At 47.0% G+C, this 13,928-nt stretch overlaps 1 protein-coding gene across 1 annotated transcript in view; it reads left to right on the top strand.

Annotated features, from left to right (window-relative positions):
• The window catches only part of stx6 (syntaxin 6), a 60,169-nt gene extending 48,085 nt beyond the window's left edge, over nucleotides 1-12,084 (top strand). The window contains exon 8 of the mRNA XM_034179301.1: nucleotides 11,057-12,084. Within this exon, the coding sequence (XP_034035192.1) occupies nucleotides 11,057-11,133 (77 nt within the window). The 3' untranslated portion in view covers nucleotides 11,134-12,084. The remainder of the gene's footprint in view (nucleotides 1-11,056) is intronic.
• The last annotated feature ends 1,844 nt before the right edge of the window (nucleotides 12,085-13,928 follow it).

Here is a 13,928-nt window from a genome sequence, read left to right as displayed (position 1 = left end):
CCTCCTGTGAATTTTCTGTGTACTAAAAGTAGACTTTACAGGTTTTCTAGGTCACTGGATCCTTGATCTCTGGACATAAGTAAAAATAAATAAATTGTAGTTTTTCTCAAAAGCATTTCCTTTCACACATTCATGGCACAAATTTAACTCCGTACCTCTGAGCTGTGTTGTCTGTATTAAAACGTTTGTAAGAGGTGTCATTTGATTTAAACAGTGATTCACTTTGAAGTTATTAATTCCGGCAGGACTCTAACTGGACTCGGCAGAGAGCTGCGCAGTGTTTGGACCTGTGTGAAATGGAATGGAGGACGAGTCTCATTTCTTAACTGCAACAAAACAAGAGTCCCAGTTAGTGACTTTAATCCACACAGACGTGACTCATGATTGACATCTTTAAATGGCTTTGAGAGGAGTTAAGAAGCCGACTTGAAAAGCAGCGAAGCAGAGAACCAACGGAGCAGCAGGTCGGAGCACTGCTTTATTGGTTCATGCTTCAAAGTGCAGCTGTTACAGAAGTGGTTGATTACAGACCCGCTGCAGAGTCTGTAATCAGTGTAAAGAAATGATCATTTTCCTGATAAAACACCCTCAAAAACAACAGCCGCTCTGAAGGACCGATAAGGGAATCGTTAAGCAAAAAGACTATTGATGTCGGTGGATCAAATAATTTCTTAAGGACTCTCCAAAAGAACCAGTTCATGATACCCAACCCTCACACCTCTGCCGAAGAACTCCTCACAGTCTGAAAACCACTGTGCTATGGCATACAGATAAACTACCTTGTTAGGCTTCCAACTGGGGCTGGAGAGCTAAAAGCCTTGAAAAAGAACTGTCTTGCACAGCTTCTTGCATGTGCTGAAAATTCGCTTAAGAGTTGTGATACTAGTTGGATGGAAACACAACTAATGAATTTTCGTAAATGTAACAAAAGGAAGCGTGCATTTGTGTGCATTTCCATCACTTGTTATGCGCTTTTGTTTCACAATTCTTTGGAATTGAGAACCATCATTTCATGCTTCAGTTATTTGTGGTGTCTGTATTTGACAAAGTAAAGCTGCACCACATCACAAAATGAACTACAGAGTGCCAGGACATGCAAGAAGCATTTTCAAGGCTTTTAACTCTCCAGCCCCAGTCAAAAGACTAACAAGTTAGTTTAAGTCCCTGGAATGACCTGGAACTTTATTTTCCTGGCCTTTAAAAAAATGTTCATCTTTGTAACAAAATCTGGTGAGAGAAGCAGACAAAATTAAAGTGATGCCCCCTGTCTGTGTGTGTGTGTGTGTGTGTGTGTGTGTGTGTGTGTGTGTGTGTGTGTGTGTGTGTGTGTGTGTGTGTGTGTGTGTGTGAGAGAGAAATAAATTCAAATGAACAATCCAAAGTAGTACAGAAGCTTGTTTCTTTACTAAATTATAAAATTAATTCATACATTTATCTATATCCCATAGTATATGCCAATTTTTTTTTCAGTTCAATTTATTTTCATTGATATAGCACCAAATCACAACAAAGTTGCCTCAAGGCGCTTCACACAAGTCTGTCTTTGTTAAAGAGCATAAGACAAAGTCTTTCAGGATGAAAGTATACTCAACAAAAATATAAACGCAACACTTTTGATTTTGCTCCCATTTTGTATGAGATGAACTCAAAGATCTAAAACTTTTGCCACATATACAATATCACCATTTCTCTCAAATATTGTTCACAAACCAGTCTAAATCTGTGATAGTGAGCACTTCTCCTTTGCTGAGATAATCCATCTCACCTCACAGGTGTGCCATATCAAGATGCTGATTAGACACCATGATTAGTGCACAGGTGTGCCATATCAAGATGCTGGTTAGACACCATGATTAGTGCACAGGTGTGCCTTAGACTGCCCACAATAAAAGGCCCCTCTGAAAGGTGCAGTTTTGTTTTATTGGGGGGGGAGGGGGGGGATACCAGTCAGTATCTGGTGTGACCACCATTTGCCTCATGCAGTGCAACACATCTCCTTCGCATCATCCGTGCAGAGAACACCTCTCCAACGTGCCAAACGCCAGTGAATGTGAGCATTTGCCCACTCAAGTCGGTTTCGACGACGAACTGGAGTCAGGTCGAGACCCCAATGAGGACGACGAGCATGCAGATGAGCTTCCCTGAGATGGTTTCTGACAGTTTGTGCAGAAATTCTTTGGTTATGCAAACCGATTGTTTCAGCAGCTGTCCGAGTGGCTGGTCTCAGTCGATCTTGGAGATGAACATGCTGGATGTGGAGGTCCTGGGCTGGTGTGGTTACACGTGGTCTGCGGTTGTGAGGCTGGTTGGATGTACTGCCAAATTCTCTGAAACGCCTTTGGAGACGGCTTATGGTAGAGAAATGAACATTCAAGACACGAGCAACAGCTCTGGTTGACATTCCTGCTGTCAGCATGCCAATTGCACGCTCCCTCAAATCTTGCGACATCTGTGGCATTGTGCTGTGTGATAAAACTGCACCTTTCAGAGTGGCCTTTTATTGTGGGCAGTCTAAGGCACACCTGTGCACTAATCATGGTGTCTAATCAGCATCTTGATATGGCACACCTGTGAGGTGGGATGGATTATCTCAGCAAAGAAGAAGTGCTCACTATCACAGATTTAGACTGGTTTGTGAACAATATTTGAGAGAAATGGTGATATTGTATATGTGGCAAAAGTTTTAGATCTTTGAGTTCATCTCATACAAAATGGGAGCAAAACCAAAAGTGTTGCGTTTATATTTTTGTTGAGTATATGTATTTTTAATGTGTGACAGCATCCTGTATCATAACTGAATCACTGCTGTTTCTAACAAACCAAACTGTGGGAAAATCAGGTAAAAATTCAGGGTTATGGATTATTGTAGTTGGGGAAACACCTTCCTCAGTACAAATAAATGCATTGGGTGTTGTGTGTTGGGGGGTGTGGCTGGATATTTTGGTGTTCTTTTCTTTGCTCTCCAGGTGGCATGAGAACTGATTTGTCTGTGGAGAAGGTGCTGGCTGAAGAATCCTTCACCCTCATCAACATCATGTGCAGCACCTGTGACTGGTGCTCACATGCAACCTTAAAGACTTTCAGCTGAAGCAGATAATTGGATGGCGTTCTGCATTTAAGTCATGTGTGATTCAAGCAGAACTGCCGGGAACTCGACCTTGTGATGTTCGTTTGTGAGACGCTGAGGACCGCGCCTGGGTTTGACACATCGAGCCCGTGAAGCAAGGAAGGGTGAGGACACATGCTGTCAGCACACATCAGAGGTGATTAAGTGTTTGACTAATTGTTGATAGTAATTTGGTATTTTGTTACGCAGTATACTTGAATTGTGATGAGGATTGTGCAGCTCGCTTCTCACTGCTGTGGCGTGCGGACAAGTGGTCCTCCACCTGTTGTGAGAAGCTGCTCATTTGCATAAAGCTTAAAATACAGACCTGCATGTGTTGCTGATAGTGTGTCTTTTGAAGGATATTAGTTGTAACTGCTAACTTACCTCACCTCTTCTATGCTTTGCAGAGAGTCGGTTTGTCGTGTCCACCTGGGGGCTGTTTGGCGGTGGTAGTGGGTCCAGGAGCGCCGGGCTTCGATCCTTTTGGGCGCTGGAGAGCGTGCCAGCCTTCACTCCACCAGAGGGACGCTATTTCTGTTTTTACACTTTTTATGCACCAGCGGGTGAAATAAATATATTGTTTTTGGAACTGCTTTTCTGGTTATTTGTAGCGCTGGGTTCCATCTGACGCAGGTCCGCTCCTCAACCCGCGTCGACACATAACAGTAGTTCCCGGCCATTTCATAATGGACCCAGCGGCAGAGGCGGTTCCTTTTGCCAAAAAAGTTCAAGAACACTTGGAGAGAATATGGGAGCAATTACAGCATCTCGCAAACCAAATTAAACAAACAGACGCCCGTGTTACGGAGCTTGCAGCGCAAGCCGTTCCGCTTCCTGCTGCTCCAGCTGCGGCACCATCGATACTAGTGCAGATAACTCCGTCACCCAGAGATTCGGCGTCCGAACCGATTGTTTGTCGTCCGGAGCCTTGTGCGGTGATGCAATGTTCTCTGGTTTCTGCTCAGTCAGGTTGGAGCGCCGCAGCTTTACGAGGAATGTTTGTAGATGGGTTAAATGAGTCATTAAAAGACAAGCCGGCAGTCCGTGACGAGCCAAACGATTTAGATGAGCTAATATCGTTGGTGATTCGTCTAGATGATCGGATGAAGGAGCGTGGACGCGAGAGAGGGCGGCCATCAGAGCAGGTTTTTTCGTCTCGGGGCTTTCCCCGACACAAATCTGGGCCGCCTCTTCTTCGCCCCACTGAGGCTCTTCCGACGGGACCTCTGGCTCCTCTTGCTGACGAGCCCGTGCAGCTCGGATGAACGGAGATCACTGTATTGCCCCGACATATAAGCGTCAAGAAAAATAATGGTGACGTATCTCCAGGTGTTCTGGGACAGGCAAAATAACACACATAAAAAAAAAAAAAAAATCTAGTACGGGTTAATGTTTTGTTTTCTTTAAATAGGGGTTATAATTTGTTCAGGGAGTCAGAGGCGTGTCTGGTGGAGTGAATGTTAGGCGGATAGAAGCCTGTCTGGGCTCACTTAATCGTTACTTTTTATGTGTTTTTAGGTATTTTCTGTTTGGGTTGTTGGGTCGTTTTATTTTGTTGTTTTTTATTTCCCTACATCCCTAACCCCAACCTCACTTGCCCCAAGACCGTTTGTCTTGTGGGTTGTGGGGTGGTGCAGGTTGGTCACGCTGAGCGTTCTCAGAAGACCTCTGCACCTGGGGGGGGGGTGTTAGGGGCGTTTTTCTTGGTTTGGTTAGGGCCCGGTTCCACTCCAGCCTCGGTGAGCCTTTGTACCGTTCGTCATTGGTGTTGCCAGGGTGTGGTGCAGCGGAGACATACCTCAGTCGGAGGGGTGGGCCGATCTGTTGCCGTTCGCCATTTCGGTAGTTCCACCCCTCCCGAGAGGCTGGGGTATGGTCGAGTTGGGGCACAGGCCGTATTTCCGGTTCTCCGCTGCGCCTTGGGGTTGGGGCTGGGTTAGTTTTTCCTGTTCCCTTCCCCGGCTTAATGTTTTGAGCCGTTCGCCAAAATTGAGCCGTCGAGGGGCTCTGGGAGGGACCTGGGGTCTTTCGGAGTGCCGGGGAGGGTAACAGGGTTTACGGTCGTTTTATATCCCCCCGGGGTTGTTTTTGTAGTCCTCCGGGGGTTGAGTTTTGATTTTGTTCTGTTTCCTTCCAGGTTCCACCTCCAGGGTTGATGGGACGGTCCTCTGGGGGGGAATTGGCTTGGGGCCAACTAGCCAAGTGTGGCCGAGTCTGGGCTTCCGGGGTTGTGGGGAGGGTACCTCCTGGGGTTGATGGTACGGTCCTCTGGGGGGCGCCGTTTGCTCCATGTATACCTGGGGACCTGTGTGGGATTCTGGTTCTGGCTGTTCCTCCTGGAACTGGCGGTACGGTAAAGGCCTTCTGGGGGGGGGTTGGGCTCTGCAGGTCGTTCTGCGGGGGTTGTTTGTTATTTTTCTTTTATGTATTTATGTTTGTATTGTTTGTGGGGCTGTGTTGGGTTTTTGCGTTTGGGTGTTTTTCTTTTCTTCCCGGGGTTTGATGGGACGGTCCCCTGGGGAGGTTTTGGGTGGGTTTTGTGTTTTTTTGCTGTGTGTTGGATTGTACTGGGGAATGTTTTGGGGCTTTTGTTGATGCCAGCCGGCCTTCCAGCTGCGGTGCCCTGTCCTGCTGTCTGTGGTGGACCTTGGGAGCGTGGTGCTGTCTGCTTCCTGACGAGGACCCCGGAGGGAGGTGCTGTTCTCGGGCCTGGTCTGTTCGGTCGCCGGGAGGCTTCCCGTTAAAGGGGGGGGGGGGGGGGTACTGTTGTGTGTTGGGGGGTGTGGCTGGATATTTTGGTGTTCTTTTCTTTTCTTTGCTCTCCAGGTGGCATGAGAACTGATTTGTCTGTGGAGAAGGTGCTGGCTGAAGAATCCTTCACCCTCATCAACATCATGTGCAGCACCTGTGAATGGTGCTCACATGCAACCTTAAAGACTTTCAGCTGAAGCAGATAATTGGATGGCGTTCTGCATTTAAGTCATGTGTGATTCAAGCAGAACTGCCTGGACCTCGACCTTGTGATGTTCGTTTGTGAGACGCTGAGGACCGCGCCTGGGTTTGACACATCGAGCCCGTGAAGCAAGGAAGGGTGAGGGACACATGCTGTCAGCACACATCAGAGGTGATTAAGTGTTTGACTAATTGTTGATAGTAATTTGGTATTTTGTTACGCAGTATACTTGAATTGTGATGAGGATTGTGCAGCTCGCTTCTCACTGCTGTGGCATGCGGACAAGTGGTCCTCCACCTGTTGTGAGAAGCTGCTCATTTGCATAAAGCTTAAAATACAGACCTGCATGTGTTGCTGATAGTGTGTGTCTTTTGAAGGATATTAGTTGTAACTGCTAACTTACCTCACCTCTTCTATGCTTTGCAGAGAGTCGGTTTGTTGTGTCCACCTGGGGGGTGTTTGGCGGTGGTAGTGGGTCCAGGAGCGCCAGGCTTCGATCCTTTTGGGCGCTGGAGAGCGTGCCAGCCTTCACTCCACCAGAGGGACGCTATTTCTGTTTTTACACTTTTTATGCACCAGCGGGTGAAATAAATATATTGTTTTTGGAACCGCTTTTCTGGTTATTTGTAGCGCTGGGTTCCGTCTGACGCAGGTCCGCTGCTCAACCCGCGTCGACACATAACATTGGGGGCACAATAGGGACCCATCCAAGATGGTGGCCGCACTGATACGTCAGATCTAGTCCGTGAGGCATCTACGTATATAATGTCTATGGAGGGTCTGGCCACGCCTCCTACACTGAAGGTCTGGCCACGCCTCCTGCACTGAGGGTCTGGCCACGCCTCCTACACTGAGCATGGAACTAGAGTGACACATGGTCTGTGGAAATGAGATGAAATGTCAGTGACTTACGGAAACAAAAAAGCACGTGTGATCATACAGTTCAGAGTTGTATTCTGTGGAGAGTTCTGTGAACCGAGCCGCCGCGTGTGTCCCGTACAGTTCAGTACAAATACATGTATTGTGACACCGCTGGTCCTGGTGCTTCCTGTCTTACTGTCTGGTTGTTAGTGTTAGACTCTAACCAGTGACCAAAGGTGACCCAGAGCTGTTCTGTGGTGTGGTGGATGTAGTGTGTCCTCACCTGTCTCTTGACGAGTCGGGGGACGGTTTACAGATCAGTTCATGATGGTCCTCATTGAGTGAATGAAAACCAGAGACACTGTGAGGATTGCTGAGGGACTTCCAGGCTTCAGTTGACTGGAGATGTTTTGTCCTTTTGCTTCATCAGTCACAGCTGTTGTCAGGTTTTTGTTTTGTTTTTAATAAGCTTAGGGCTTCACAGACCGCCTGGCTCATCTGGAAATGTGACATTCAGTTTATTCTGCTTTGTCGCACCCGAGATAAAATTTAGATTCAGACGCGCAAAGTTTCAGAATGAGTTCTATTGACAGTCTGATCTGAGGACAGACTCTGTGGACGTCACCAGAACAGTCGGATTAAACTGTTTGATTTACACTGAAGCTCAATAAGAACCTTGTTAGCAGCAAGTTCAGTCCCAGAATTCACACCCGTGCATCCATAATGACAGCTGACATTTAATTGGTGTGACGTGTTACCGCGGTCACAGCGTGAGCGTCTTTATAGTGACGCTTTGCTCAGTGTTACTGCAGTCACAGCGTGAGCGTATTTATAGTGAGGCTTTGCTTAGCATTACCACTGTTACAGCGTGAGCGTATTTATAGTGAGGCTTTGCTTAGCATTACCACTGTTACAGCGTGAGCGTATTTATAGTGAGGCTTCGCTCAGCGTTACCGCTGTTACAGCGTGAGCGTATTTATAGTGAGGCTTCGCTCAGCGTTACCGCTGTTACAGCGTGAGCGTATTTATAGTGACGCTTCGCTCAGCGTTACCGCTGTTACAGCGTGAGCGTATTTATAGTGACGCTTCGCTCAGCGTTACCGCTGTTACAGCGTGAGCGTATTTATAGTGACGCTTCGCTCAGTGTTACTGCAGTCACAGTGTGAGCGTATTTATAGTGACGCTTCGGTCAGCGTTACCGCTGTTACAGCGTGAGGGTATTTATAGTGACGCTTCGCTCAGTGTTACTGCAGTCACAGCGTGAGCGTATTTATAGTGACGCTTCGCTCAGCGTTACCGCTGTTACAGCGTGAGCGTATTTATAGTGACGCTTCGCTCAACGTTACTGCAGTCACAGCGTGAGCGTATTTATAGTGACGCTTCGCTCAGTGTTACTGCAGTCACAGCGTGAGCGTATTTATAGTGAGGCTTTGCTTAGCATTACCACTGTTACAGCGTGAGCGTATTTATAGTGAGGCTTTGCTTAGCATTACCACTGTTACAGCGTGAGCGTATTTATAGTGAGGCTTCGCTCAGCGTTACCGCTGTTACAGCGTGAGCGTATTTATAGTGACGCTTCGCTCAACGTTACCGCTGTTACAGCGTGAGCGTATTTATAGTGACGCTTCGCTCAGTGTTACTGCAGTCACAGTGTGAGCGTATTTATAGTGACGCTTCGGTCAGCGTTACCGCTGTTACAGCGTGAGGGTATTTATAGTGACGCTTCGCTCAGCGTTACCGCTGTTACAGCGTGAGCGTATTTATAGTGACGCTTCGCTCAGCGTTACCGCTGTTACAGCGTGAGCGTATTTATAGTGACGCTTCGCTCAGTGTTACTGCAGTCACAGTGTGAGCGTATTTATAGTGACGCTTCGGTCAGCGTTACCGCTGTTACAGCGTGAGCGTATTTATAGTGACGCTTCGCTCAGTGTTACTGCAGTCAGTGTGAGCGTATTTATAGTGACGCTTCGGTCAGCGTTACCGCTGTTACAGCGTGAGCGTATTTATAGTGACGCTTCGCTCAGCGTTACCGCTGTTACAGCGTGAGCGTATTTATAGTGAAGCTTCGCTCAGTGTTACTGCAGTCACAGTGTGAGCGTATTTATAGTGACGCTTCGCTCAGCGTTACCGCTGTTACAGCGTGAGGGTATTTATAGTGACGCTTCGCTCAGTGTTACTGCAGTCACAGCGTGAGCGTATTTATAGTGACGCTTCGCTCAGTGTTACTGCAGTCACAGCGTGAGGGTATTTATAGTGATGCTTCGCTCAGTGTTACTGCAGTCACAGCGTGAGCGTATTTATAGTGACGCTTCGCTCAGTGTTACTGCAGTCACAGCGTGAGGGTATTTATAGTGACGCTTCGCTCAGTGTTACTGCAGTCACAGCGTGAGCATATTTATAGTGATGCTTCGCTCAGTGTTACTGCAGTCACAGCGTGAGCGTATTTATAGTGACGCTTCGCTCAACGTTACTGCAGTCACAGCGTGAGCGTATTTATAGTGACGCTTCGCTCAGCGTTACCGCTGTTACAGCGTGAGCGTATTTATAGTGACGCTTCGCTCAACGTTACTGCAGTCACAGCGTGAGCGTATTTATAGTGACGCTTCGCTCAGCGTTACCGCTGTTACAGCGTGAGCGTATCTATAGTGAGGCTTCGCTCAGCGTTACCGCTGTTACAGCGTGAGCGTATCTATAGTGAGGCTTCGCTCAGCGTTACCGCTGTTACAGCGTGAGCGTATCTATAGTGAGGCTTCGCTCAGCGTTACTGCTGTTACAGTGTGAGCGTATCTATAGTGAGGCTTCGCTCAGCGTTACCGCTGTTACAGCGTGAGCGTATTTATAGTGACGCTTCGCTCAGCGTTACCGCTGTTACAGCGTGAGCGTATTTATCAATCAATCAATCAATTTTTTTATATAGCGCCAAATCACAACAAACAGTTGCCCCAAGGCGCTTTATATTGTAAGGCAAGGCCATACAATAATTATGTAAAACCCCAACGGTCAAAACGACCCCCTGTGAGCAAGCACTTGGCTACAGTGGGAAGGAAAAACTCCCTTTTAACAGGAAGAAACCTCCAGCAGAACCAGGCTCAGGGAGGGGCAGTCTTCTGCTGGGACTGGTTGGGGCTGAGGGAGAGAACCAGGAAAAAGACATGCTGTGGAGGGGAGCAGAGATCAATCACTAATGATTAAATGCAGAGTGGTGCATACAGAGCAAAAAGAGAAAGAAACACTCAGTGCATCATGGGAACCCCCCAGCAGTCTACGTCTATAGCAGCATAACTAAGGGATGGTTCAGGGTCACCTGATCCAGCCCTAATTATAAGCTTTAGCAAAAAGGAAAGTTTTAAGCCTAATCTTAAAAGTAGAGAGGGTGTCTGTCTCCCTGATCTGAATTGGGAGCTGGTTCCACAGGAGAGGAGCCTGAAAGCTGAAGGCTCTGCCTCCCATTCTACTCTTACAAACCCTAGGAACTACAAGTAAGCCTGCAGTCTGAGAGCGAAGCACTCTATTGGGGTGATATGGTACTATGAGGTCCCTAAGATAAGATGGGACCTGATTATTCAAAACCTTATAAGTAAGAAGAAGAATTTTAAATTCTATTCTAGAATTAACAGGAAGCCAATGAAGAGAGGCCAATATGGGTGAGATATGCTCTCTCCTTCTAGTCCCCGTCAGTACTCTAGCTGCAGCATTTTGAATTAACTGAAGGCTTTTTAGGGAACTTTTAGGACAACCTGATAATAATGAATTACAATAGTCCAGCCTAGAGGAAATAAATGCATGAATTAGTTTTTCAGCATCACTCTGAGACAAGACCTTTCTGATTTTAGAGATATTGCGTAAATGCAAAAAAGCAGTCCTACATATTTGTTTAATATGCGCTTTGAATGACATATCCTGATCAAAAATGACTCCAAGATTTCTCACAGTATTACTAGAGGTCAGGGTAATGCCATCCAGAGTAAGGATCTGGTTAGACACCATGTTTCTAAGATTTGTGGGGCCAAGTACAATAACTTCAGTTTTATCTGAGTTTAAAAGCAGGAAATTAGAGGTGACGCTAATTTATAGTAATTTATAGTGACGCTTTGCTCAGTGTTACCACGGTAACAACTTGTCTTTCTCTGCAGATCGGCGGCAGTGGTGTGCCATCAGCGTCTTGCTGGTCATCCTCTTCGTTGTTGTCCTCCTCTTCTTCATCCTCTGATTGGAGGCGTCATTTGATTGACAGCATTCTCCTCCTGACTGCACAGAGCTCATCGTAATCTGGGGTTCTGCCGGACTTCAATGAGTCCTGTTTTCTGTATCGTCGTAACACTACACTTCCAGCATCGTCCAGCTGCTGTCATCAGAAAGGCAGCTATCATTAACCCTGATCCTTCTGGATCCTGTAGGGCTCTACTGGATCAAACTGGTCTCTGAATGACTCGAACGGATCCTACCAGACTCTGCAAGACTCAGGCTTGACTGGATCCTACTTGACTTTGTGGGACTTGACTGGATGTTGCTGGACTCTGGGACTTGACTGGACTCTGCTGGACTCTGGGACTTGACTGGACTCTGCTGGACTCTGGGACTTGACTGGACTCTGCTGGACTCTGGGACTTCAATGGATCCTGCTGGACTCTGGGACTTGACTGGATTCTGCTGGACTCTGGGACTTGACTGGATTCTGCTGGACTCTGGGACTTGACTGGAACCTGCTGGACTCTGGGACTTGACTGGATACTGCTGGACTCTGGGACTTCAATGGATCCTGCTGGACTCGGCTGAACCTGTTAAGTATTTGTAAATCTAAAAAGGCACTTTCTTTGTAGTGTTTTGTTTGTTTGTTTGATAGATGTCAAACGTCACCCACGGTGGTGTTTATTAGTTCCATTTTAAGTCTTCCTGGGTGGATCGGACTCTTTCTTTGCGTGTTTGCGTTTCATCTGTGTTGAGTCTGATAGGTGGATGCTGCTGTCCATCATCACTGTCACCCCGCCTTTTCTTTGAATTCCCTTTTTATCCGACCTGAACCTGTCGCTGATCGTCCGTCTTCATTTATATTTTGATGTTTTGTTTTTGGTTTTTTCAAACACTAAACGATGGAATGACACTAAAACTCCAAACAGTTTATTTAGTTTAATATGAGTTTCAATAAATCATTAACATCATGTGTTTGTTTGATTGTTTTTATCCTTTTCCCGGTGCATCAAAATAAAAACCTTACACTGGAACTCTAGAGTTCTTGGTCCTGGTCCAGGTGTTGTCGTTTTGGACAGGGTTCATGTACGGCAGCTGTCAGCTGATTTTGGCATCATTGTGATGTTTTATGTTGATTTTGGTCCATCGTGTCTCTGCGTTTTCTTGCTTTATGTAAATGTCGATGTTTAGTTCGGTTGTTGGGCCGGACTGATCCGTGCAGTTTATGGCGCGAGGATGCGTCGTGCTCATCAGGACAGCGTTTAATTAATTCATCCTGTCACCACCCTACGAAAACCCTGAAGAATCACAAAGAACTTTACAAGTAGAGAAGCTTGAATCTTCGACTGGACGGGGTTGCTTGACGCGAGGATGTTTCGCTTCAAATCTCAGAAGCTTCCTCAGCTAAAATTCTTGCTCTGGTAGTCTGACTTCTGTCTTGACTCTTGTAGAGAAGAATAATCAAGAAGTCACAAAAGCTGGAGTTTTAAACCTAACCAGACCCCTCCTACCAAGAGGCAGACTGCTATAGGCTAGTGACTAAACAATAGCTCTAATTATCACCTATTGTGCTCTAGTTAGCACCCTCCTAATGACAGGGCAGCTGTCCCTCTCCTGATGGCTCCCTTGACAACTCTGCTGATGACGTGAATGACTCATTACCATGAACAAAAGACTGAAACTGCTTTGACCTGAGTACCCCATTGTAAACAGGGGATAAAGCGTGTCTCAGATCCCCTCCCCGGTTAAGGCTGGGTTTCAACTGTTTCACATAAAATGCCTCCTTGACCCCTCTCTCGAACCATTTCTTCTCTCTGGCTAATATTTTAACTTCCTTGTCCTCAAACGTGTGGTTAGTGTCTTTAAGGTGGAGATGAACTGCAGACTGAGGTCCACTGGCGCCCTCTCTGCGGTGCTGGTATAGCCTTTTGTGTAAAGGTTGTTTAGTCTCACCTATGTAGTGTTCGTTACAGTTTTCCTGACATCTGATAGAATACACTACATTGCTCTGTTTGTAACTAGGGATCATGTCCTTAGGGTGAACTAATTTCTGTCTCAAGGTGTTAACCGGTTTAAAGTAAACGGGGATTTTGTGCTGTCTGAAGATCCTCTGTAGTTTTTCCCCTACTCCTGCTAAATAAGGGAGAGACACTCCTCTTCTCCTTGTCTCCGTCTCCTCTCTATCTGGTCTCTTTGTTCTCTGGGACTTCTGCACTTTGTCCAGGGACCATCGTGGGTACCCACATACTGTGAGGGCTTGTTCTTTAGCCCTTCCCTCTGTAGTTGTGGGCACCTGTAGGCGTGCCGCAGCAGGTTTGTCAGCACTGCAAAAGGACAAAAGCATCCTTATCCTGCCAGCGGATAAAGGCAGATGCACGGTGGTCCTGAACACATCTGACTACAAAACAAGAATTTTGTGAACAAGATCAAGGACCTGCAGCTGGAGGCAGATGAAACAATCGTGTCTTTTGATGTGACTTCGTTGTTCACCTGCATCCCCACCACTGAGGCCGTCTCAGCTGTGAGGCAGAGACTGCTGGAGGATGTGTCTCTACTTGAAAGGACCAAACTCACACCAAACTGTTGTGTGGGCCGCCAGAAGAGGAGGTACTGCTGGCCCACCACCAGAGGGCGCCCTGCCTGAAGTGCGGGCTTCAGGCACGAGGGGGCGCTGCCGCCTTACAGGAACAGCCGAGGTGACAGCTGTCACTCATCAACTATGACAGCTGTCACTGATCATCTGCACTTCACCCCGGATAAAAGCAGGATGACACCTCCACCACGTCGCCGAGATATCGTACTTCTTGGAGGTAACTT

Source organism: Thalassophryne amazonica, chromosome 10, assembly GCF_902500255.1.
Source record: "Thalassophryne amazonica chromosome 10, fThaAma1.1, whole genome shotgun sequence".
NCBI classification, from domain to species: Eukaryota; Metazoa; Chordata; class Actinopteri; order Batrachoidiformes; family Batrachoididae; genus Thalassophryne; species Thalassophryne amazonica.
The sequence above is the reverse complement of the archived record's forward strand: the minus strand, read 5'-3'. Positions and strand labels throughout refer to the sequence as shown.